The following is a 27,588-nucleotide window of genomic DNA, read 5'->3' on the forward strand; positions in this document are numbered from 1 at the left end:
CTCTTATACAAGGTTACAAATGTCCCAGGATGTTTGAAATCTCTCGTCACCCATTATACGGTGCTGAGTGTTCGTCTGAGGAGCGTGGGGCGAGAAACTCGGAGAGCTGTCGAAGTACACTTCAACATCCTTCGTTCCCTGAGCTAATAATAATAATAATAATAATAATAATAATAATAATAATAATAATAATAATAATAATAATAATAATAATAATAATAATAATACTTTATGATCAAATCTGCGAATATATGTACAGAAATAATAATAATAATAATAATTATTATTATTATTGCCACAACATATACAAAACAACACAAGCAGGCTGGTCTGAGCCTCAGTTGGCTTGTAGGACCGTGCCTATGAATATGATAGACAAGGCAAAAAATATAGAAGTAGGAAAAAAATCATAATAAAAACGAGTGGTAAAAAAATTGAAAAGAACAAGATAACGTTTTGTTACTTACTTATAACAAAAGATGTTACAGAGGTAAATATTGCGATGAAAGAATGTTCAAGAGGTTAATTTTACTATAGCTGCTTTAAGAAGTGTGTGAGCGTGCTTTTTGATGTCGCGTTAAAAATTTGATCTGGTAATTTGTTAAATATGTCAGGCACATAAGCACAGCGTCTGGCCGCGCCATACCTTCTGGCTGAACGAGGAACTACATAACGGACATGTTTTCTAAGTGCTCTTGCGGCGTCACTTCTTTGTTTGAAAGTGGAATTCCAGAAATGTTTAACGACAACTGTTTCTATAAGTAATGAATGAAAATTCGCTAGACCAAGTTCAAGGAAGATATTTGCAGATGTTACTATTGGGGAATTGTATGCAACATTTTTAAGAATGTTTTTTATAATCCGGTATACCCTGCATATCCCATGATCCGAACAGAAGCCAAAGACAGTAATGCCGTATCTCAATACACTGTAACCTAGTGCATGTGCTACAATCTTTTTTACAGAGAAGGGTGCAATACTTTTGATATTAAACAACAGCCAAGCTACTGAACTCAGTTTAGAACAAATAAGTGATAAGTGATGTTGCCACGATAAATTACTATCGAAATAGATTCCGAGATATTTCACACAATCCACGTATGGAATAGGCATACATTTACAATAAAAACAGTCCGACTCATGTAAGTAGAGAGGCATATTAATAACAGTAGTCTTGAGTGGGCAGCGAAAACAAACAAGTCGTGCTTTTTGGGCATTAACAACAATTCCATTATTAGAGAACCAAATCATTGCCTTGTACACGTCATTTTGCAACATTTCAGTGGACGTTTTATAACAAAGGTGTTTCACCAATAATGCAGTGTCGTCAGCATACTGGAATACTGAACATTTCGAAATTGCCAAAGGGAAGTCGTTAACGAAGATCTTAAACAACAATGGCGATAAAATGGACCCCTGAGGAACTCCAGCTTTCACTCACAGCTTAGAACTAAAAACGCCCTTATCATCGGTAGCGACCACCTGAAATCTGTTGCTCTATTAATTTTCGAGAACTTTGTAAAAAGGCCCATGAAATCCCCAGAAATGCAGTTTACTTAACAAGATTTGATGATTCAGGGTGTAAAACGCTTTCGCTACATCTAAGAATGGCGTACATGTGAAAAGATTCTGATCGAATGCCGAGAACAGGTCATCTGAAAATTCCTCAAGCAGTGCCACAGTACCACGCCCTCAAACAAAGCCAAACTGTCGATTGGTCAGGATAGAAAATTTGTTCAGAAAAGAAAACAAAGCGTGGAAAAGAAATTTTTCTGAGACCTGAGCAATAACCGGCAATCTAGAAATTGGCCGATAGTTTTCAATAATATCTTTCTTCCCTGACTTGTGTAGTGGTACAACTGCAGTTTTTAAGCATTCTGGAATTTTGTCGCCTTCCAAAAAACCATTCAGTATATGCAGGATAATATCTGACAGCGCATTGAAATTGCTTCTGATGGTGTGTGTATTTCTTTATTCCATCATATCCAGTGGGCTTTTTAGGACGGAAATTGGAAATAGTTTCCTCCAAATCACCCCTCAAAATTCTCGAAAGGAAACCTCACGCAGATACGGAATGCCCTAACGGCCGAGTGCTTGTGGATGGAAAGACAGCCCTTTGGGACGCTCTAACAAAGTGTCCGTTGAAGGCATCAGCCACTTCTGTGGGAGGTTGCTGAAAAGCACCGAAAACAGACCGGTTACTGGAACTCACTCTCTGAGATTATTTACCAAAGACCAAGTTTTGCTTACATTATTTGAAGATTGTTGGAATTTATTAAAATAATAATAATAATAATAATAATAATAATAATAATAATAATAATAATAATAATAATAATAATAATAATAATAATAATAATAATAATAATAATAATAATAATAATAATTGTTTATAAATCAGTTTGTTTAACGCGCCCTGGAGAAACCCTAAGGTCTGAGCGCTTTAAAGAATTCAAAATAAAAAATTAAATACACAAAGAAACATGGAAATGAAAACATTAACGAAAACGGCATTTAACAATCAACAAAAACCAATGTGAATTCACAACATAAGAACAGGGGAAAAACTTGAGCAAATGCATAAAAGAAGGCGAAACGAGTAACGTGAAATACATGTAAATGCAATGCACCATGAACACTAAATGCAAGAGAAAGAAGGCGCCGAAACATGAAACATATCGCAAGCAAGCAAGCTGGAAACGTACAAAATCACACGGAGAAAAAGAGCACGTACACTTTGAAAAACCACCAGGCCACGACAATGCGAAGCTGTTAACAGAATGACGAAAATGACTGAGGAAAAGTATCAAAATCAGTGAAATAGGTATTACACAGGTTTTCAATTCTACAGATAGCAGAATGTTTGCTTTGACCAGCAGGAACGAAGAATGGTCGGTGCTTCCTTGTGACTTTCTCTGGAATCCGAAGCGCAACACAGTGAAGTAGCTGAGCGCAGTTCAAGTTTCCGTGAGGGAGCTCATACAAAAAGCAGGTCTGCGCGAACACGTCGGCAGCTACGGGACGGTGGTGAGGGTAAAGTGCAAAAAGATACAAGGTTCAGCAATGGGTGCGCAAAAAAAAAAAAAAAAAAAAAAAAAAAAGAAAACGATGGCGGTAAATTGCGAATAACTTTTTCTGAGCTCCTTCTAGTTTGTTACGCTGTGGAATTATACCTTTCATATTACACACCTTCGATGCGTATTCAAGTTGCGGAAGACATATAGCCAGATACGACATTAAGAAAGGAGTGGGAGATTTGAATCCGCGTGAGAGAAGGTAAAGAGCATCTAGATAGGACTGGCTGTACATAGCAATGCACACAGTATGAGATAAAAAAGCTTAACGAGCCATTAAAGAGCACACCGAGACCATTGTCCTCAGCAACCCTACTCGCCGGAGAAGAATCCACAGAATGAGAAAACAAAATACTCTCGGTTTTGCGAGTAAAGGTCCTAATTTTGGTCTTAGCGTCGAGGCAGATACCATTATTTTTGCACCATTGTGCGAACAACAGGTTAGACTGAAGAAATCGAGATTCACCAGTAGTGTGAATATCTGAAAATCTTGATGTCATCGGCATATTGCAGAAAGGATGACGTGCGGATGACAGAAGAAACACAATTTAAAAAGTATAAGTAAGCGTAAGCAAGCCTAAATTAAAAATCAAAACAAAAATAAAAGCTGCTCGGGAATATATATACAAGCAATGGATGAAGCGAACAATTTTGAAAAGAAGAGTGTGCATAAAACAAAGCACAAAGTAAATATAAGAGGGAAAAGAGGGTAAGGCCAGTTGAACAATGTCTGAAACTATGATACAACAACGCAAAGCTAGGAAAAGAGCAATGACAGAGAGTTTTGAAAAAAATATCGAGATCACTAATGTAAGCATTATAAAGTCTCAATATTCTGTGAAAGGTTGAGCGTTGGTGATGAAATGCAGAAACATTGAAAGGTCTATGTTGTCTGGCGACCTTGGGCGGAATGCGAAACGTGATACAACTGAGGAGTACGGTGCAGCTTAGAATATTGGGAATGGGTTTGAAGCGAAACAGACGGTGTGTTTTCCGGGTAAAACATAAAACCATAGTTTTCGAAGCATTTAAGAGTAGCTTATTGTTTTTGCACCACTATGAGAAAGAAAAATGCTGCAGAAATTCTTAGCATAGCCTACTAATGCGTAAGCATTTTTTGCCTCGGCTGCTACTTCGCTTTTGCTTACTTATTTAGCTAGCTTAAGCATTAAACCCATCGCTGGCACACTATTATGCGGATGACATGTGTTAACTGATTACGCATGTGCTTTGCAGATACGTCGTATCAACTTAGCCGAGAAGTCCTCACAACAGGTCTCTTTTTGTCACACCACTGCTTTTTTCTTACTTTCCTTTTGTTTATTTTCCTTTTTTGTTACGACCTTGACGCGGTGATGGCGGCTTAATCAGTTCTTTTTTTTTTTTCTAACGCTACCAGCCATCTACTATTACACTATTCAGGATCACATGCGTTAATTTTTTATTTTCCTTGTTACTATACCTTGACCCGGCCACGGCGAAGTAACCAGCTCCTGTTTTTTTTTTTTTTGTAAATGTAATGTCACTCTCACAGACATCTACCTACCACGTTGCGGTTCGTGGTTGGAATCCCAGTCTGAAGTATCTTTATTGTTGTTTTTTTTTTTGCTAACGCGAACAATGCTCTACTATAGCGCTATTGTAATGACTACATGTGTTAACTTGACCAATTATGCATTTATTTTGCAGATATAAGGCATCACTGGACGGAGATTTTGCTGGGGTACTCGTCAAAGAATGCTTACGCATCAAAAATGTCTTTTTGGAGGTCAATGCAGTCGTGAAAGCTATTGACAGCTTCAAATAGCTTTCAGTTATTAGCATATAGAATAAATGAAGTGTTTGAAATTGCTGAAGAAATATCATTTATGAACAGCAGAAAGAGAAGAGGGTCAGGAAATGATCATTGAGGAACTCCTCCAGTAAGTTCAAAGTAAGTCCATCAATGCGGACGAATCATGGTTTAGTGCTTAGGTAGGTAGATACCAGGGCAGTAATGGAATAAGGTATCATGTCCTTTTGTGGGAGCTTTGTAATAAGGAGCTTATGGTGAACTACATCACGGAGTTACTACTACTACTACTACTACGACTACTACTACTACTACTACTACTACTACTACTACTAGTACTACTACTACTACTACTACTACTACTACTACTACTACTACTACTACTACTATTACTTCTACTACTACTACTACTACATCAACGGTCCCGTTGCAGTCATTGACTTTCGGACCTTCGTCTGCATACAATTTGTTGTTTACTCATTGTTTTTTGAATTAAGAATAAACTGAATCTGAAACTGAAACTGAATGCTATACCTAGGTCGAAGTAAATAAAGTCTAATTGGCCCCTGTTATGCGCCACACCGGAAGCATGGGTCATTGATGCGACCAAGTTCGTTGTTGTAGAGCGCCCTCATACAAAGCCGCGCTGTTCATCTATCGAAACGTTCTTAGCACTAAAACAAAGCAGGGAATGCAATACATATTCAAGCATTTTTGACGCCGCGCAGAGGATATATAGAGGCCGGTAGTTAGTAAATGCACTTTCAACACCCGATCTGTGTACGGGTACTACTCGTGCTACTTTGCAAGCGCTAGGAAACGTACTAGACTTTAGGGTTCAGTTGAAGACGCTTGCGAAAACGCGTACAAGTGTTCTTCCATACGTCTTAAGTAGCGCGGCAAGGATACTTTCGGCGCCACCGGAAAGGGAAGGATAGAGGTGCTTCATAAACGTCTTCGAAAACATCAACTCGGCAGATATTTGGCCGAAGTATTGTCTTTTCACGCCTTTCTATGGCAGCTTGATGCATCCAGGGATGCCAGCAACAAAATAACGCCATTTCTTTTCTAACCTCATTAATGAAGTGCTCCGTTCTTTTACAAGAAAGTTCGTGGTCTACGCACGAAGTCCTCCTATTTCATGAGAACGTGCTAGCCTGTTCATATCATGTTATATGCTGAACTGAAACTTGGCTCTGCAAGGATTTACTGTCCAACGGTCCTATAACGTAAAAATCTATGGGCACTTTTCTGAGCTAACCTGCAATATAGGCGAAAGCCTATCCATGGCTGCCTCTATTGCTGTTGTCTGAACTGTTCTGCGAACGGACGCCGCCGTGGCCGCGAGCATGGGATGCAATCCCAGCCATATGGCTGCAAGGTTGGTCGCCGATGTGCGGGCACCCCCACACGCATGTCCGCGCTCTCCCACGCGCCCGCTGGCATGGCGCCTCCTCTCTTTGCTCCCCTCGCCGCTGATCAGCGCTTTCCTGCGTCCACCTTGGACTGCGCCCGGACACTCATGAGCCACTACAGGCTTACGCATTAAAATATTCCAATATGTTTTTATTCCAATCTCCTGACGTCAAATTTTCGTGACCGCCAAAGCGAGCATCGGGCGGTGACCCGCAGTGTTGCCTAAACAGCCCAATCAAACGCTCTCCTAGTTTATAGGAGGTCACTTTTCTTTGCTTTCAAAATGAATAACATTGCCTACATCGAGCGGTTTTTCGTTTGTAATTGGCTAACAGGAGGCGAGAAACAAGCTCAACTGGATGGGGTTTCGATAGGGCCGAGCCAGCGCGCTGAAAATAGATAACCTGATGAAGAGGGTGGTGCCGGCGTATGCGATTGGTCCGCTTTCCCTTACTTAGCTTGCGGTGGCTGGTCGAAAATCGCGGCGGCGTGCAACGGAAGGTTAAGAATGCCGCTAAAACGGATCCTCAGCCAAGTTGGCAGAGCGAGGTCATAAACGTACCGAAAGTGCTCGAATGCGTTACACGGCCACGCAAAGCTTTTATTGTAGGCAAATAAACCCATGCTCTCCGGCAGGTGCGAGTAGCCAGTTCATGAGCGATCGGCGGCAGCCATCTTTTATTCCTTCCGGAATGGGGCAGCCTGCAGCTATTCAGAAAAAAATTCAGTTTTGTTCGGCATATTAATGCATCTTTAACGCGTATACGTCTGTTTGACGCGTGAGTTTTCATCGTTTTGTAACGTCGCGTGACAGGCAGGTGAAGTAGGTACAGCCCGAAAACTTTTGACCAATAGCAGAAGGCCAATGGCGAAAAGGCGTCGAGTCAGAAATAACTATTTTGCTTTTGTTCGGTCCAATCATGCATCATCAGTGTGTACACGTGATATCAGATGGGAAGCTGTCGCGGTTTTCGTGACGTCACGGGACAGGCAGGCGAAGTGGGGGTGATCCAAAAAGTTTTTGACCAATCGAATAGGGCTGATTGCTGGATCGGAATAGAAAAGTTTGGAAATAGCTTTATGTTATAGCGCCCGAAGAATTACTTTCCACCGGAATACACAGTTCATAGATGTGACCGCGTGTATGATGCGCATGTTAAATACAGTGGTGGTGGGGCAATTGCCGTCCGGAACAATCTTAACGTTACAAGGCGTGCGGTCCTTGAGATTGTACGAGAAATTGTGTGGGTTGAAATTCCCGGTATAAGCGGCAAGAATTTGTTGCTCTGCGCAGCCTACTTCCCTCGTAACATGAGTAACGGGAAATTTTCTGAACATATGAATAACTTAGTTGAAGTTATTGATGTTGCAAGTTGATGTCCTGATAGCTGGCGATTTCAATGCTCCATCTATTGCTTGGAATTCTTCACTTACGATATTCATGCCTTTACTATCCCCTCGTTGTGATGCGCTGTTCTGCTTTATCAAATTTCTTGGATTAACGCAGTTTCACGCGGTTCCAAATTCCGCTGGCAATGTTTGAGATCTGATCTTGGCTAATTTCTGCGTTGCTGGCTTTTCTCTTGCTGTTAGCAGTTCGGCTCCTGTTCACCACTGGCATGTTCCGCTCGAATGCGCAATTTTTCTAGAGGCGACTCATGTTTTGAGCGATCCTGTTCGCTCATTTGTTTTTCCCGACGGCGATTATCTAGGTCTTCACCACTATACTTGAATGATGCCGACTCGCCTGAATTGTACCGTGCCACAGATACCAACAAAGCAGTCAGCATACCTACTGATAATGTAAAATGTGCTTTGGAAGCCTTCATTCCCTGCAAAGAGTTTCGTGCTGCTCGCTGTCCTACGTGGTTTTCTAAGGAATTACGCGGTCTACGCCGGAAAAAGCTAAGGTGCCATAGGAAGTTCAAGAAAAGAGAATCATCGGAGTGGTACGAAATATTTAGTGTCTTGCGAAGCCAGGTGAAATGCGTAATGAGTAGAGACAGTGATGCATACATTAAGTTTGTCGAAGAGCGCGTAAAATGCCATCCAAAACGTTTTTGGTCCTATGTAAAAGATTACAGTTCTGAACGGGCTGAGATTAATGTTATAAATCATTCATATCGTGGCATTCTTAGAAACTGTGACAATACTGCCAAAGCATTCGCTGAACATTTTTCCTCGGTTTTCCTAAATACAGCGCATGCTCCTAGCTCTAGTGACTGGCAGGATAGCTTCGGCGACCACTTCAACATATCAAGTTTTACAGAACACGATATCGCGGCGGCCGTAAGTAAATTGAAACCAAATCACTCTTGCTTACGACCGTATACCAAGTTTTGTTATCAAAAGCTGTTCGTCTATTTTTGTTCCTCTCCTTACGCACGCCTTTAATCTTGTTTTGCGTACAAGTGTCTTTCCTTCTTGTTGGAAGAACGCAATAGTTGTGCCAGCTCATAAAAGTGGCAGCATGAGCGACATCAAAAACTAACGGCCCGTGTCCCTCTTGTGTCCGTTTGCAAAAGTGTTTGAAATAGCTATTTTTACGCATCTGTCATTTTTCTTGAAGCATAAGATTAGTGCATCCCAGTATGGCTTTATTCATGGTAGGTCTGGGTAAATAAACCCTGTTTCTTTTCTTGATGCTACAGGACCCGCTGTTGCTAACCGAAGACAGACACCATATATTTTGACTTGTCAAAAGCGTTTGATGTTGTTTCTCATGGCCTTCTTATCCATAAACTCTTGAGTTACGGCTTTAGTACTTGCCTATGCATGCTGATCAAAGACTTCCTGTCAACTCGGCTAAATTATGTTCGCGTTGGTGCTAACTACTCTTTGCCTTATGAATCAACTTCCAGTGTTCCGCAAGGGTCCATCTTAGGCCTGTGATTTTTCAATATCTTTGTTAATAACCCTGCAGAATGTTTGCGTTATTCGCGTCTCCTTTTATACGCTGACGATATTGAACTTTACCGTGAAAGAGAATCAGAGCAGGATTGGGGATTGCTATACAGGAAGACGTGATTTCTATTGCGGAGTGGTGTGCTCGCAACGTTTTGCGCATTAATACAACTAAGACACTTGTTTCCTTTAACCGCAATATGTACCCTTTACTATACGCACACTCACTTGATGACATTCCCTTGAGAAGAGCGAGTTGTACGCGCGACTTATGAGTGTTGGTTGACTCACGGCTCATTTTCGAAGAACATGTTTCAAGAATCGTTAATGCATCCTACGTGAAGTTAGGCCTCATATCAAGGATGACTAAGAAGTTTATGAATGTGAACTGCCTTATTATCTTGTATTCTTTTTTTGTCCGCCCGAAGTTTAGTTCTGTTGTATGGAACGGTATTAATTTGACCAATGTTGCAAAAGCTGAATGTGTTCAGCGACGTTTCATTCGTATCCTGTACGATCAATTTCTTGGACGCCTTGTATTTTATGCCTATGAGCGCATACTGCGCACGTTTAATATAAGATCCCTAGAAATAAGGCGGACACACAGTGACTACTTATTCATGTATCGAGTAATTCACAAGCACTTCCCTTGTCCGCGGTTACAGCCAGCTGTAACGTTCAGCGTGCTCGCCCTAACTTGCGTAATCCTAGCATTTTCTACGTGAATTCCTCTTGCACCTCTCACACTATAAGACGTCTTGAAACACAACAAAATACCTAGCGTCATGATCTCGATATATTCAGCTCTACTATTTGCTCATTGTCTGACTTCTGGCTTCGATTAATTAAACTTTTTGTTGCACTTTGCACCACTGTTGTTTGAGATATTCTGTTTTGTTTGTCGGTTCTATGTTCTTTGTGTAACACAAGTGCACCAATGTTAAGGCGCAAGCTGCTCCTGGGCATTTTCAGAAAAAATAAATACATGAAAGTGAGAAAGAAGAAGTTGATAACAATGACTTCATTGAGTCCTATTGCAGGTATCGCACTAGGCACTAGACTGAGAAGGAAGGCTACTTGAGGTGTAAGCACCTTTTACACCTAGTGCAGAACGGAAATGTTCGACAAAGGCTTCAGCTGTGTTCGACAAAACATCGCAAACCTCCTCGACAAGACATACATCTTCGGCGTACTTTATTTAGGAGTGAGAGCGCACGAAGCTCCAGAAATATTTTGAATTACAAGTCATGCTAGCTTCAACACTTTCAATGTGGCTGCACTGATTGTTGCTATAATAATTTGCAAAGACAATGACATATAATAATAATAATAATAATAATAATAATAATAATAATAATAATAATAATAATAATAATAATAATAATAATAATAATCAGAAAAAAAAATCTCAGTGCCCTTCAATTCTGTGAAGACGGATGACCAGCGAAGCTGTGTATGTGGGCCCCTTAATGGCGAACTGCACCTCCGCCGCGGGTCGGCCCAGCATCGCGCTATCTTCGGGATCGGGCCACGCATGGGGAGTTTTTGTCTTTTTTTGCTTACGACACGAAAATTTCCTGCGACGGTAGAGGTATACAGCTTCGCTGTAAAAGTCCTAATTGCACAAACACATAGCGACACCTTTCACGTCCCACGGCAGCGTCATTGGTATGGCCGTTGGGGCAAAAGGTTAAAGTAAATGAAACGTCAGCATTTGTTTTTAATCTAAAAAGCCACTTTTCTGTCGCAGAAGTAACGGCGAGTGATGTTCAAAGTAACAATATACTATTCGGCATTGATTTATTGCTTCCCTATAGTGTCCATTTAATGACGCGCAGGAAGGAAGGAAAGAAGGAACACGAACAGCCAGCGCCACCAACCCGCCCCGACCCTGTCCGGCATACCGTGACCACGGAAGATGATGCGCTCACTCGCCGTTTTCCCGGCCGCCTCATTGCTTGTGCTTTGGGCAGTGGCCGAGATAGGCCTATGCAACAACGTAGTTCCCTGCCCTCTACACTGTTCGGCGAGCGTCAGTATCCTTATGCCCGACGGGTCGCTCCAGACTGTGAATAATGAGCGGAAGGAGGTCCTTATTCGCATCACGAATGATTTTCGTAATGCTTCCGGTACTGGAAAGCTTGTGATAATTACGATCGGCAACACAAAGGTAAGGGTGCCGGCATCCTTGGAGGTCTCGCTCGGAATAATTGCGAAAAAGTACCCAGATTTGGTGCAGCTGTTGATCAAAATCATCAAGTATGAAATGACCATCAAGCAAACAAAGAAGGTGCCACCGAGTAGTAGGCTTGCCGTTAAGCCCGCGACGACGACAAAGGGCACGAAGAGGCGTCCGCTAAAACTCATAGCCACGACTAAACGAACGGCTAGAGCCCTCCCTACAAAAACAAAGCGCAGAGCAACGACTAAACGAACAGCTAGAGCCCTCCCTACAAAAACAAAGCGCAGAGCAACGACTAAACGAACAGCTAGAGCCCTCCCTACGAAAACAAAGCGCAGAGCAACGACTAAACGAACAGCTAGAGCCCTCCCTACAAAAACAAAGCGCAGAGCAACGACTAAACGAACAGCTAGAGCCCTCCCTACAAAAACAAAGCGCAGAGCAACGACTAAACGAACAGCTAGAGCCCTCCCTACAAAAACAAAGCGCAGAGCAACGACTAAACGAACAGCTAGAACCGTCACTGCCGCAATAAAGCGCACAGAAACGACTAAACGAACAGCTAGACTCGGCCCTCCGAAGACGACCAAGAACACACCAAGTACCAACAAACCCCGCAGAGTGACTTCTGTCCCGAATATGACCATGTCCAACCCAGGCGACCTCCGGAATTCAATCACAGCTGGAAGTGGGGTCGACACCAGGGTGTTCATTATGCTTGGATATATGATGAGCCAGCCCAACTACTTCGCCGCCATTTACCGAATACTGCTGCAGCTCGGCATAACGTTCCCGAGCCTCACTGGGCCGATCTACTCGGTCACTTACAGAATGCATGTTATACAACTCCCGAGGCCATTTGTGGTAAGCTACGCCTTTACTCTCAACAATAAGCTGTTTAACTTACCGAAAGAATCGAAGCAGCTTGCCATTTACCTTTCCCACCACATGGATCAGTTCAGCGCGGTAGCGACGTTTCTTCACCAGATTGGAGCGTCCTTCCCCGTCGACAGCATGGGAAGGATCACCGGCTTCAGTATATTCAATGTCATGTACCGCTTTCCGAGTGCCATAACCACGACCATTTCCATTGAGAGCAAGAGGTTTGTCTTACCGAAGGACATCAACTTGATTCTGGCTGCTGTCAAGAACAATCCCAGGGAGTTCTTCAGAATCCAGATGGTGTTAGAAGCGTTCGGCGTGAAATTCGTCAAGAAAGGAGAGGGCTTCGCCCAGGCGATTTATGACAATAAAAAATACAACGTGAACACAGTGCGCGGTGTGACCATCACGATCGAAAAGAAGCAGTATAACATTCCAGCTGACCTGGAGAACATATTCGAGAAGGCGGAGGGCTTTAGTGTGGGCGCAATGATCGCGGCTTTGCAGGAAAAGGGCGTTCCTATTGAAGTTGATGAAAAAACTGGTGTCATCCTTGGCATCATCATAAACAGAGTCAAAATTCCGTTCCCGGTTTCCATCGACTTGCGCTTTCAGCTGGATGACAAACTTTACCTTATACCCCGCGACCTCGGCAAGCTAGTCGCTGTTCTAGAAAAGAAAGGCATGCCTAGCAAGATCCTGTCCATTTTGTACACCCGCTACGGAGTCATCCCAGTCCGCGATTCGAATGGTATTGTCGTCGCCATCTCGTTCAACGGGAAACAGTTCAAGGTCAAGGCGGAGCCGTTGACTGCTGTTGTTATACGAGGTCAGAAGTTCTTGCTACCGAGGGACACTGAAAAAATGGTGGACTTTGTGCATTCCCAGCAAAAAGATAAGAAGATTGGCTTCGAATTTCTGAAGGCGCTAAAGGTGGCTGGTTTCATGCTTATCAACGACGACGATGGTGCGATGCGCTCGATCCAGAAGGGGGCCCAGATAATCAAGCTCGGCATGGAGATACGCATAAGGGTGACGTACGGCACAACCGTTTACCACGTGCCCAAAGACTTGATGCGACTCGTCAAAGACATCCGCAGCTCAGGACCGAACGAAGTCAGGCAGGTCATACAACAGCTCAAAGCCTTCGACGTAGAAGTCAAAAAGGAACGCAGCAAGCTAACCATACTGTTTAACAGCGTCAGGTACGTGGTGGACCTGAAGTCTGGCGGCGTCAAGGGATAGCAGCTCCAGGCCGTATGACGACTCCTGTCAGTCGATGGCCCCTGCGCCGCGCTCCACGACGTCGCGCTCGCGCACCCTTTTCTTCTGTTCAATAAACAAGTAGCACTCGCTTACGTCTTAGTCTTTACTGAGTCACGCACATGCACACGCACATGCTCAGTGGGTCGGACCACTGCAGTCCTTAAGTGCCACCCGAAACAACCTCAAAGGAGTACTGACACACATAAAAAAAAATCGACCTGTTTCTTTTTCGCTTTATTTAGTAGCTAATGACTCAGTAACCACGGCGCGAAACCTCATTTACTTCAGAGCGCGACAGGTAATTATTTGGAGCCTTGTTTGTAGCGACCGGTCCAACTTTCGGCTTCAAAGAGCACCGAGATGGGCCAGAGAAGGAATGTAAACACAGCGGGGGCACCTGATCGCAAAAGCCTCTGACGTACGCTCTGACGCGCACGCTATCGCGCGAGCTTAGTGTGTTTATATTTATTTAACAATACTCCTGATTCCATTGGGAGTCGTTGCAGAGTGGGTAGCAAACGATAAGTACATCATGACAAGTCTCTCAAACAGAGAGCAGTAAAGAAAATGAAGAAGGAAGAAAACACGCCATGATTACATATATACAAATATGTGTACATAAAAAAAGAAAACGCATACAATCACCGATCAACTGGTAATGAATTTTTCAAAATTTTCGATGTCTTCTGTTTCAATCGCGCGCGAGTCTAAGTCATCCCAACCTATTAGCGTTCGCGGGAAGAAGGAATACTGAAACACATTATTTTTCGGCTGAAAGGGAACAACTGAAAGACTATGGCGCCTTCTAGTAACATAACATGCAGAAAAACGCACGTAGTTAGAAGTGCCACTTTCGAAGTGCCCTTTCATGATTTTAAACATAAAGCGTAATCGTGCAATTTTATTCCTCTCCGAGGTTGTTTTAGACCAGCTTTTGCGACCAATCCTGACACCGATACTCTGTCATAGCGATTAAAAATAAATCTCGCCGCTTTATTTTGAACTCTTTCTTATCTGTTGATATTAATCCGAGTAAAAGGGTCCCAACTATTATGAGCGTACTCAAGAATGGGTAAAATAAGAGTCTTGTATGTTGTAAGCTTTCACCTTTTAGCTGGCGTTAACTTAACATACAATGCCCTGTGTTTGACGCATTATAAAATAATTATTTTACGTTCTATTTTAGCAGATACAGTAACGTGGCAGCTGAGCTGTTCGCGTACAATGACCTCCACAGGACATTTATCGAATGTTCCACTCAGCGATGACAAATAAGCTCAGTTCAGAGGGTTCCCAAACCTCTCGCACATAGTTGAGTGCATCGTTCATTACTCAGTTGTTTGTCTGAGGTGAAAATTTTTCCGCGTTACAGAAATAAAGATCGTGCTTGTCTCGGTGATATCCAACGCGAAGGACAGCAAGCGACGGATATGACTTCGTGTGCCAGAGGCATAATAAGGACATGTTTGACTCGCACATAGTCGTCCGGTAACATCACCCATGGGAATAATTAATGCGGATATAATGAGGGGATATAAATGAAGAAACACAAAATATACTGTTGAGTTATTATGCAAAATACACAAGCTGAAAAAGAAGGCGCAAACAGTCGCCGCCTGGGCGCACGGAGTCACAAGGTCCCAATCTTATCTCATCGTTCGAATGGGGAAGCGCTGTCTAATGAAACGCGATGAACGTCACATGACTGTGGTTGGCGCTGCACCTTTGTAGAGGTCGTTGTTCCGTCGGTACTCTGTCGGCTGTCTCGCCTAACGCGTCAGGAATTTGAGCACTCGCGCCGTGTGTAGTCTCGAAGGTGGTGAAAGAAGCCGCAGAACTTAAAAAAATGATCACCCTGTATTTTTTCGTTATATTGCTTGGGGTGCGGTTATCGTTTTTGCAAGCTTACTTGCTGACTTTCAAGTTTCCGCTTCGTATGTTAGCACCGGTAGAAGGCAATAAATGTGTAGTTTTCTGCTTATGGAGTTTTGCGTATCGTATTCTTGAAGGGGGGCACCCTGAATGATTCCATGCGCACTAGCCTTGAAATAATAATAATAATAATAGTAGTAATAATAATAATAATAATAATAATAATAATAATAATAATAATAATAATAATTGCCATTTTGTAGAGGATACAGAGAGGTTCAGGCCCGTCAAAGCCAACAGGAGGCTTGAAGGACTGGGCCCGGCAGTACACGGCAGAGGTAACAAAATGGCAACAACAAACAGAACATTTATTGAAAGGAACAATAGGTTCAGCTGAAGAAATAGAAAAACAAGGCAATCACAAAACAAGTACCAAGGACATCAGTGCTAACCCCAAGGAAACAAAACTTAATATACATGATCTCATACTTCTAAGCACAACTGTAAAAGAATGCAACAATCAACACAATGTTCTCAAATGCGTTTTTAAGTTCCGCATAGAGTTTACAGCAAAAAGTTTTTTTGGTAACCCATTAAAGATGTCCGGCACATAAGCACACCGTCTTGCCTTTCCATACCTTGTTACGCTCCGTGGTACATAATATCGAATGGTTTTTCGCAACTTCCGGTTAGGATAATATTTAATTAAAAAGTCTGAATTCCAAAAGTGGCGATGAACAACAGTTTGTACGAAAAGAGAATGGAATGAACGAAGACGTATGAAGCGAAAAATGTCCGCCTCGGATGGGATATGACAATTATACGCAATGCTCTTTAACATGTTTTTTTAAGATGCCATCAATTCGGTAATGCCAGCGGGAACGACATGACGCAAATAAGGCGATTCCGCATTTAAGAACACTATACGCAAGTGCATAAATTGTAGTTTTCTTCACATACATTGCAGCCAAAGATCTCATATAAAAGAGTAACCATGAAACCTTCCGTAGCCTGGTACAAACGTAAGCCATGTGGTCATGCCATGATAAACTGCTATCGAAAATCACCTCGAGATATTTGTACGAATTTACATATTCAACGGGTTCGTAACGACAAGAGAGAGAATTATGATCATGTAAAAATACTTGTTTGTCTATAAGGGCTGTCTTTAGCGGATTTCTAAAACATATTATTTTGATTTTCTGTGTGTTCCCACAAATTCCGTTCTCAACAAACAATTTCATTACATGATTCACGTTTTCCTGCAACATATTAACTGCTGTCTCGTAGTTTATATGTATTGTGAGCAAAACAGTGTCGTCCGCGTACTGAAATATTGAACACTTGGAAGTTATTGCGCTCAAGTCATTTGTATATATATTAAAGAGTAGTGGGGATATAATGGATCCCTGTGGTACACCAGCCTTCACAGGCAGCTTGCTACTATATTCTGATTGGTTGTTTAAACTAACAATTTGAGAACGACCACTCAAAAAATTCTTGAGAATTGCATAAAAGGGACCTCGAAAGCCTAGTAAGTACAGTTTTCTAAAAGAATAGTATGGTTAACCGTATCAAAAGCTTTCTTTACGTCTAGAAAGAGAGCGCAGCTAAGCGAGTTTTTCTCAAATGCTTCGTACAACTAGTCTGCAAATTCCTCCAGAAGACGTATGGTGCCCCTTCCTGGGATAAAACCATATTGACGGTTTGAAAGGACAGCAAATTTATTTAGAAAGGACATCATGCGTTCAAATAGAAATTTCTCTAGTATTTGGGAAAAGATCGGCGAAGCAGAGATCGGCCGATAGTTCTCAACTGCGTTTTTCTGACCTCCCTTGAACAGTGGTCTTACAATAGCGGTCTCCAACTTTTCTGGCAAGACGGCATGTTCTAAGAAATTGTCAACCAGAAAGAGCATAATGTCCCAAAGAGCGTCAAAATGCCGTTGCAACAGTGCCGCCGATAAGCCATCTATTCTAGAGGCCTTAGTCCGCTTGAAGCTAAACATTAATCTGGCAAGATTTTCCTCTAATAACTTAGGAAGATATGCGGAAGCTGAGAAAGATTTTTTTAAAGTGCATTTTATGCCTTGTCGAGCCGCAGCCATTTCAGCTGCGAGCGTGAAATGCTTATCGAAACTATCAGCTTTTGAAACAGGCTCTTTTACTAAAACATCAAAATTAGGCACATTCATGTCTTGTCTACGAAGATGGTTAATCAGTGAGCATATCTTTGGGGGATATTTAAATGCTCGTTTGAACTGCTGCTGAAAGTACAGCTGTCGAGCTGATCGAATAAGTGCTACAACTTTGTTTCTGGAGGCTCTGTAATCTGAGCGAATGCCTGCGTTTTTAGGAGCATGCTTGGAACGGCTCCAAAGTTTGTCTCTGTTCGCGATTGCCCGTAAAATTTCAGGACTAAGCCAATCATGACTCCGCCTTTTTTTTACGCGTAACTTTTCGCGAACAAGTTTTTTCGAGCTCGTCCAGTTTACGGCACATCTTTGAGTGAACTACCTCTGCTGAATCGTCCGCAATTAAACTTGCCCAGTGAAAAGGTGCCACTAATGCATCCAACTTTCTTTCATCTGTTATTGACACGGGTATCTTATTAACATCACTGAAACTTGATGAAGTAGTTCCAGACTGAGGAGAAAAAGGACAGGCGGGTAAATAATGATCAGCTAGCCGCTGAGAAATGATACATGAGGTCAAAGTGCGATTCGGCACACGAACAGCGATGTGGTCAAGACATGACTTAACTTGACGACCGTTCAAGAAATCTTCACGTTTGGGGGCAGTGATCGTGTTTTCAATTCCATAGGCTGAAAGTGAGGATAGGTAATCTGAAATAGAAATTATTTGTGCTTAAGATATCAATGTTCAAATCACCTGTTAAGCAGAACAACTCAGCATCTTTGTACCTGAGAAGTATTTCCTCGAGTTCAATTACAAATCTTGTCATGCTACCAGATGGCGGTCTGTATACCGCGAATAATGTAAAAGCCGCGTGTAATAAATTCACGTTTAGAGCCAAACATTCCGCATGCATAAATGTAATGTCAATAGCTGAAACATTGTATTTTTTCACTCACAAAGACAGTGATCGCTCCTCCACGGCGTACCGGGCATACAATAAAACTGGCACGATAACCGTTCACTGTGAACGTATCTAAACAGGACTCTGGTGCATTTATCTCGGAGAGAATAAATATATCCACAAAACTTATAGATTCTTCTGCTAAAATCTTGAATTGTTCCCAATATTTGCGGAGACTACGAACATTAAAGCTTATCAACGTGAATTCATGATCTTCGTTTCGGCCAAAATTTGCCTTAAACGTGGCAAAGTCTGGAAATTCTAGTGTGCTAGGTAATGATCGATCAGTTATTTTATCTTATGGATGTTCGAGTCGCAAGTAATTCGAAGGGGTGTTGCGGCTTCGTCTTTCTTTGAGAAGATTTTGCCGCCTCTTATCCATATGAATTTGTAGCCTGCTTCCTTGCCTGTGTTCCTTGCTAACCAAAATAACCTCCTGTTGAACTCCGACAGATTTTCATTGAAATACAGCTGGTCCAATGATTCCGATTCACAAAGGCTCTGCAGCTTGCCTCGCGCTGCGTACCAGCGTTCCCGAACAGCAATTGAAGCGAATCGTATTAAGATCGGCGGAGATGGCTTCTTGCTTGGAAGACGAGAAATAGCCGCCACTTCCCTATTACGAGGCTTCTCGAGCTCGAGTTTCTCGGCCAGCTCATCAAGGAACTCAGTCAGGTTTTCATCTGTTCTAGATTTCAAGCCATGAATTTCCATGTTGGCGTTCCTGCTATGTTGTTCGGAATCATTTAGGCCTTGCTGCCGTTGATGAATCAATGATTCTTGGGCGAGCACCTTTTCTTGTAGTTGCTGCACTTTTTTTCCTGCAAGCGGAGACTTATTCTTTATCAGCTTTAAGTAGTTCGACAGCATCATCGCATTGTGCAGATGGGAATTTCACGGATTCTTCTACGTCGTTAACCACTGTACAAAGCCTTGTGAATTCTGCCTTTAACAGAAGCAGGGAATCCACCTTCGCGTGGAGCTCTGGCAGCGATTCCACATTTCGTTTGACGTCCTTTATCTCCGCTAAAAGTGCTGCTAGTCCGTAGGTTGCGGCACCTGTTGCGAACTGGAGCCAGTACGTTTTTTGTTAGTACGGCAGGTGTTGCACATCCAGACTTCTCGTTTTTGTGGTCCCATCGTATTGAACGTGTTTGGAGCAATGCCAGCGCAGTTCTGCCCCAAATGATATGGCTCTTTGCAGTCCATACATCTAACATAACGGCCATCGTCAGGCAACGCCTTCTGACACACAATGCATTCATCACCGTCATCCATAACAACGCAACAATACACACTAACACTCGGCAGTCAGCAGTCGGCGGCGAAAAAAAAAAAGAAAAGAAAAAGAAACGAAACAAAACAAACAAACTAAAGACAAGGTAGAGAAAAGCACTCTACCTGTGCAGAAAATAAACGTCAGGCTGTGGCAAAAATCTCCCCCGCCGACTGCAGAAGGCCCGGAGTTAGTCCAGGCTTTTAAAGGCAGCGCTGAGACGAACAGGAGCCCTCTGGTGCTCTGGCTGGTCGATGGGGAGGCGATCTTGCTTGTACTAGCTTGAAAATCGCCGCGTGAACATCTTTCGGTTATCACTCTTGGTTGCTGACAGACGATCGCTAGATGACCCGGGCTGTACGACGCATGCTCCTTGTCTGCATTCCCTTGAAGCGCCTGTGCAGAAAATAAACGTCAGGCTGTGGCAAAAATCTGCCGCCGACTAATAATAATAATAATAATAATAATAATAATAATAATAATAATAATAATAATAATAATAATAATTATAATAATGATACGCGAGACAAAATGCACAAAGAAGGCAAATTTGATAGGCAAAGCAATGTGAGAGAGAGAAACAAATAGGTAAACAGAAAATATTAAGATGGCGTAAAAGAAGTTAATCATACAACATGATTGTCTGCATATACACAAAACACAGGAAATGAACTCTGAAATATGTCAATGCAGGCAGCGTATTTACCACATGTTTTTTGGAGTTGAGCCATAGTGCAATCTTTAATATAACACCGCCGCTCAGAAAATATGTAATGCTGCCTGGTACACTTCTGCGGCACGGAAAATTGCACATGATGAAGAAGTTTTGGACCATGTATAATGCCATAGACCACATTATAGAGGAACAGAAGGTCTCACTCAATACATCTTCATTTTAAAGGTGTGAGTTGATTTATATTTCAGGGGACTGGACCATGGTCGCCAGAACGGCAGAAGCAGTGCTTGAATATAGATATCAATTGAATCTGGACGCGCTGAATGAGGTCACAATATGATTTGTACATTCCCACCTAAACTACAGAGGTTTACTCAAGTAATGGAAGGGACACAATACAGTACAACAGAATTTCAGAAAGGCAACGGGGAAGGGGAAATCACGCGACATACGAATTGCAATACCAAAAAGCGCGAATGGCACGTTGTTTTGTATATTTAGCTTGTGAAGTGAAGCGTAATGTTTTTTTTTTTCTGAAGCACACACCAAGATCTTTCATTTCATGAATCTTGGGCAATGGAGCACCCCGTATGGTGTATAAAAATGGCAGATGCTGCATTTCCCACGCATAACTTATAGCATAGTTTTGGAAGCACTTCAGAGTAGCTTATTGCTTCCGCACCAGTGTGAAGGGGAAAACAAATTGCTTTTTGAAGGTCAATGTAGGCCTGAACACTTCAAATTCTTAAATAGCTTTAAGACGTCAGCATGTAGAAGGAATGAAGAGTTTCGAATTGTTGAAGAAAAGTCATTTATGAACAGTAGGAAGAGACGATGGTCAAAAAGGGTTCTTTGAGGAATTCCGCAAGTAACCTCATAACTGACTTTTCCATTAAGGCCGACGAAGCACGATTTATTGCTTAGGTAAGTAGATACTAGGGCAGTAATAGAAGAAGATATTGTGTCCATTTGTGGGAGCTTTGCAAGGAGGAGCTCATGAGAACCTACATCAAATGCTTTACCTAGGTAAAAGTAAATAGCGTCGAATTGGGGGCCCCTGTTATCTACCACACTGGAAGCATGGGTCATTAACGCGATAAAGTCGTTCGTTGTAGAGCGCCCTGATACAAAAGCGTACAGTTCATCTATCAAAAGGTTCTTAGCACTAACAGAAAGAAGGGAATAATATATAGATTCAAACGCTTTTTACGCCGCGCAAAGGATATATATAGACCGGTGGTTAGTAAGTACACTTTCAGCACCCGATTTGTGTGCGGGCACTACTCGTGCTTCTTTCCAAGCGCTAAGAAACTTACTCGGCTTTAGGGATCTGTTGAAGACGCCTGTAGAAACAGGTACAAGTATGCTTTCAGACGTCTGAAGAAGTGCGGGAAGGATACTTTCGGCGCCACAAGAAAGGGATAGGTTGAGGTGCTTCATGCACTTGAAACTCAGGTCTTCCTTGACTGATAGCATACACACTACACCAGAGTGGGAAGGAAGGTTACTTGACACAGAAAGCATCTTTCCGACCAAAAGCACAATGGAAATATTCTCCGAAGTCATCAGCAATGTTGGAAGAGCACAGCGCTAAATTAACACAGGAAGCTGGGCGTGCGGTATTGAATCCTAGCCACGGCGACCGCATTTCGATGGGGACTAAATGAGAAAACACCCGTGTACTTAGACTTCGGTGCACATTAAAGAACCCCACGTAGTCCTTATTATTCCGGAGTCCCCCACTACGGCGTGCCTCATGATGAGATCGTGCTTTTGGCACGTAGAACCCCGTAATTTATTTATTATTAAGCTGGGTGAGAGAGAGAGAGAGAGAAAACAAGGGTAGGAAAGGCAGGGAGGTCAACCAGAACAGCAACCGGTTTGCTACCCTACACTGGGGGTGGGGGAAAGGGGAATAGAAATAGGAAGAAAGGGAGAGAGGAAGCACTGAGTACGTGTGGGAGCGACACCATACACAAGGACACTATAAACGGTCTGTTAAGCCCGTGCACTTCAAGTACCGCACTAGTGCACGAATCGCTTTTCGAGCCAGTGACTGGTGTGGCCACGGTCCGAGTATCTTTGACTCGGTGAAAGATCTCCAGTCCAGTCTGCGTAAAGTTGCCCGCAGAGAGGGGCGTTGGACATCGTAGCGAGGGCAGGTACACAATAGGTGCTCGATGGTCTCCTCGCACCCACAGGAGTCGCACATCGGGCTCTCGGCCATTCCCATACGGTAGGAGTATGCGTTCGTGAACGCCACTCCCAGCCACAAGCGGTGAGTTAGCGACTGAACATCCATGGTAGAGTGTAGAAGTGCCACTGAACGAGGACTTAGAAAGAAACAGATACACAGACACAGCGCTGTATCTGTGCGTCTGTTTCTTTCTACGTCCTCCGTTCAGTCGTGCTTCTACACTCTGCCAGGGATTCTGACCAACTAGCCCGCCAACATGTTTTAACCAACTGAACATGTTCCTAGTGGTGGGCAGTGCAACCAGGACGAAGTAAAGAAGAAGTAGACGATACGAGCGCAGGCCGAAAGGTTTAGTTTTCTTTCCACGCAAGAGATTAAATATAGGCAGAATGGCATCATGTGACTCGTACAAGTGATGAAAGTGTGTCAGCCTATCTTGCCATCACGCACAGCGATAGAAGTCTGGGTCATGCATGCGCCTGAGTTAACATGCACAAAGTAAGCTTCTACAATATCGCGGTTGATGTGGCTTCAATTGTTATACACTACGTCAGTTTTCTGAAACAGAGGATTGTATTGGCCAATTATACCATGCGCTGCCAGATTTCCACCGGTTGAATTTCTGATAGATGAAGGTGCTCCCGGAGGCGGGTGTTAAGGAAACGTCCAGTCTGCCCAAAGTACTTTTTACACGAAAGTGGAATGACGTACAGAACTCCCACAGAGCCTGCCACGAACTGCCCCATGTGCTTGATGCGCCAAATGGGCTTGGACGCCTGTTTAGGTCTATGTCTAAGGTCTATGCCTTAGGTCTATGCCTGCTTAGGTCTATGCCTAAGATGGCGCATGCAGTCAACATCAGCTGTCCCATTCACGAAGGAATAGCCAGTGTTTTCAAATACTGGTACAGACCAGCTAAGTCTCGAAGGGTCAAGTTGAAGCTCTGTTTTGCAAGAGCTAAAGAAATAATTAAAGGAAGGTGCAACTTGTCTGGCGCAATCAGATAGGCATTGCTACGCACGACGGTAACTACATCAAAATTTGGGTCCTCAGTGAAGTTTAACTGCTGCAGAGAATCTAAAGAGATAAAGTCAAGCGAGGAGTGGCATTTTTTGAGAAATGTAAAAGGAATTCTGACAGGCAACATCATGACTGCATTAAATTCCGGGTACAATAAAATCTCGAATAATTAGTACTTCGCGGTTATTATGCGAAATTATAAGGGTTTCAATTGATGCCAGGATAAGACCAAAAGCGTCGGGAGCTACGTCAGGTGCTACATAGAATGCACCAAGTCGCACCTATTCACCACGTGGACAGCGCATGTCTGTCCAAACAGCATCGTGATCGCGCTTTAGATCCAACTGACGGATCGCGCTATCGCGCTATCTACAGCGATAAAGACGCCACCACCTTTCTGATTCCAGGACGAGTAATGTCGATCCCTACGAAACACGTTACAATACGCCGGGAAATACGTAGTGAATACTGTTTCAGGTAAAAATTTTCCCTTAAGGCTACTAAAGAATGAGCAGAAGGAACAATATCTAAAAAAAACTAATTCACTTTTGTGCGTAAGCCTAAAACATTTTGGCAGAAGACGCGCACGTCCGCTGCGTCACTTGAAAAAGAAATAATAATAATAAACTGCCAATGCTTGCTTCTTCGCAGGAAAAAGTGAGTCGGGCGCAGGAGGAAGTTCAAGACGTCCCTAGACTGCCAGCGACTCTCGGTGACGTGTTTGGCGGTGAGCGACGAGGACAATGCGGTTGCTCTCCACGCTCCTGGTCGTCTCGCTGCTCCTGCTGTGGACGGGGTCTGAGGCGGGCTTCTGCCTGAGCCCGTGCCCTGCACACTGCAGCGCGGAGCGCGTCGTCTACGTGCGCAACAACACAGTTTCCACCGAGGAAGGACCCCGGGCCAAGATCATCGCCGAAATTGCACTCGTGCTGCAGCAGGTCAGACCAGGCGTCCGGAAGAGCGAAATGAAGTTTGACGGCAGAACGGTCGCGGTGCCGGTCACCGTAAAGGATAAAGTAGAGAAAGCCCTCAAGAAGTTCCCGGAGCTTGCGAATATCCTGCTGGAATTGGTGATCTCCAAGGTTGAGCCTCCGCGGAACGAGAGGAAGAAGAAGAGCACTCCGAAGCCGCGGCGTCCACCTCCTGTTCACTCCACCCCGCCGAAGCCGCGGCATCCACCTCCTGTTCGCTCCATCCCGCCGAAGCCGCGGCCTCCGCCTCCTGTTCGCTCCACCCCGCCGAAGCCGCTGCCTCCACCTCCTGTTCGCTTCACCCCGCCGAAGTTGGAAACCGTGCTTCCAGACGTCAGCCAGCCCATCATCATACCGCCCACTTCGCAGGGCGTCCGCACAGAAGCGCATGCCGCTCTCGAGTTGTTGCTCAACTTTCCCAACCATTCTCCCACCATAATAGCTTACCTAGTGAAAAAAGGCGCCAAGTTTTCGGATTTCACGAAACCGATCAACAGCGTCACTATTGGCAGCACGGTTGTCCGGCTCCCGAGGCCGCTCAAGGTGGGGTACAAAATTAACATCGACGGCAGAAGCTTTCACCTACCGCAGGAAGCGAAGCAGTTCGCGGGTTACGTCGGGACTCATCAAAACCTTCTTACCGTGGCGATAACCTTATTGCGCCCGCTTGGAACCACGTTCACCGTGGACCGTGTGGGCAAAATTACCAGCTTCGAAATTTTCGGCAAGAAACAATCGTTCACGCAGTCCTTGGGTGGTGCAGTTTTCGTCAAAGGAAAGAAGTATGACCTTCCCAAGGATATCAAGGCACTCCTAAACGTCGTTAAAAACAATCCAACCGAGTTTTTCAAGATACAGATGCTACTGAAAGCTTTCGGCGTACGCTACATGGAATCCTCCGGAAGAAACGTGGTTCGGGCTAATTACGGCAAAGATTCTTACGACATCCCCGTAAAGGGGTCTGCGCGCATTACTTTAGGTGGACTGGCCTTCAGCATTCCGGCCGACCTTGAGCGCATATTCGAGACCAAGCAAGGACTAGATGTCGGTGCAGTTTTACAGGCCTTGCAGCTCGCCCACGTACCGCTGAATGTTGAGAGGGACACCGGGATCGTTAAAGGAGTAGTCGTGAACGGTGAGACCATTCCGTTTCCGGTCGCGCTCGACTTACGTTTCAAGCTTTACGGGAAGCAGTATGTTATACCTAGGGACTTGGCCAAGATAGTCCGCGTGCTCGAGGAGAAAAATATGCCTAGCGACGTACTCTCGATCCTGTACAGCCACTACGGCGTCTCCCCCGTGCTCAACGCTAACAAGGTGGTCACTGCACTGTCATTCAACAACTTCACAATCCCCGTGAAAGCTCGGCCAATGACCACCCTCGTTATTGCCGGCGTCAAGCTTTTGTTGCCGAGGGATGCCGACAAAATGTACGATTTGATGATCAGCAAGAAAATCACCCCGGTGCAACTCTTGCAGGCGTTGCAGTTGGTTGGCTACACTTTTGTCCCGGGACCCGATGGCACTATGCAAACGATACAGAAGGGTGCTGAAAGAATCAAGCTTAATTTCGCACTCCGCCTGTACGTCGTTTTGAATGACAAGGAATACAGGGTGCCTAACGATCTTCCGCCCCTTGTGGACGCCATCAGTAGACTTAAGCCGAAAGATATGGCCAAAGTGATAGCCGACCTTAACCGATATGGCGCGGTCATTGCCATTAAGGGCACCAAAGCCGTCATAATGTTGAATGGCATGAAGCACGAAGTATCTCTGAAGTCCCGCGTGGGTACCAACCTGGGACTTATTGTACACATCAGCAACAGGACCTTTAACATCCCGAAAGATCTCAAGGCGATTGTATCATACGCCAACAGCAAGGGAGCCGCCGTCATGCAGCTACTCGTTGAGTTGTTCAAATCGCACGGAATAAAAGTCAACCAGTCGCCCAAGGGCCTTATCCTCTCTATACTCATGGATGGAAAGTTATACAGCGTCAACGACGTTGGGAAAAAGGATGACGGCAGCGTCCAGGTGCAGATCCGCGGGAAGATGTTCTGGATACCCAGAGAAATGCTCAGTCTGTCCAAGAAGCTCAAAGGGTTCAGGTATGTCGAGCTGCTGGTCGCTCTGATACGAATGGGAGCTAAGGTAGAGGCGGACAAGGAAAGCCACTTCTACGGCTTCCGCTTCAAGGGTCGCCTAATGCGGTTCCCCAAGAAGTTCCACGTGGCCGTGAAAGTGGATAGGACAGGAGCAATGTTCCGCGTGCCGGCAGAACTGGGCAAGCTGGCGAAGACACTATCCAAGGGCGAATGGCACTGGGATGAAGTGCGCAAGACGCTCAACGCGGCTGGTGTTGAGGTGGCCGGAAAAAGCGGTCCTATCAAGAGCTTCTCCTTCCAAGGGCAGACGTTCTCGGTTAAAAAATAGACCGCCGTGTTTGTCTGAATGCTTCTCACGAAGCGTCGTTGGCGCTTTGCATGCTTTGCATGCAACATTTTTTTTTCGTAATTTCTTTTTTTGGACGTCCATTCAATAAAGTGTCCCGTAATAAGCGCTGTTCCTCTGTAATTGCAAAAAAAAGTGCAAGCAATTTTCACACCTCCGAAAGAAATTCAGGAAGTTGCCTGCTACGAAGCCGCACCTTTCTTTAATATATTGCATTCAGGAGATAGTGGGCAACAACGATGGAAAAATTACATAAAACACACGAACCCGTAAGGTCAACTAGTAAACATAAGTCAAATACAGTCAGGCTAAAAGTCACGAAACCGAAAGTCAAGTCCTATGAACACCGCCAAAACAACTCATCAAAGATGTCGCGTCAAACGTACTGAAACATTAAGTCCTGCCTCATAAGTACACAGCGCACAAATGAAAACACGAAGTTGGGTCACAGAAAGGATCATAAGTAAAGTACAGAATGGAACATAAAGCCTAATGAAATAAAACAGATCC

At 44.0% G+C, this 27,588-nt stretch overlaps 1 protein-coding gene across 2 annotated transcripts in view; it reads left to right on the forward strand.

Moving 5' to 3' along the window:
• LOC126537489 (uncharacterized) overlaps positions 1–27,184 on the forward strand; it is a 59,678-nt gene extending 32,494 nt beyond the window's left edge. Inside the window, exon 2 of one of the 2 annotated variants that reach the window (XM_055074293.1) lies at positions 24,308–27,184. In XM_055074293.1, coding sequence (XP_054930268.1) covers positions 24,400–27,060 — 2,661 coding nt within the window. In that variant the 5' untranslated portion in view covers positions 24,308–24,399 and the 3' untranslated portion in view covers positions 27,061–27,184. Of the gene's footprint in view, positions 1–11,024; positions 13,609–24,307 lie in introns of those variants that run through there. The other variant, XM_050184512.2, reaches the window with a different exon arrangement.
• Positions 27,185–27,588: the final 404 nt, after the last annotated feature.

This window comes from Dermacentor andersoni, chromosome 4 (assembly GCF_023375885.2).
Source record: "Dermacentor andersoni chromosome 4, qqDerAnde1_hic_scaffold, whole genome shotgun sequence".
In the NCBI taxonomy this organism is placed as follows: Eukaryota; Metazoa; Arthropoda; class Arachnida; order Ixodida; family Ixodidae; genus Dermacentor; species Dermacentor andersoni.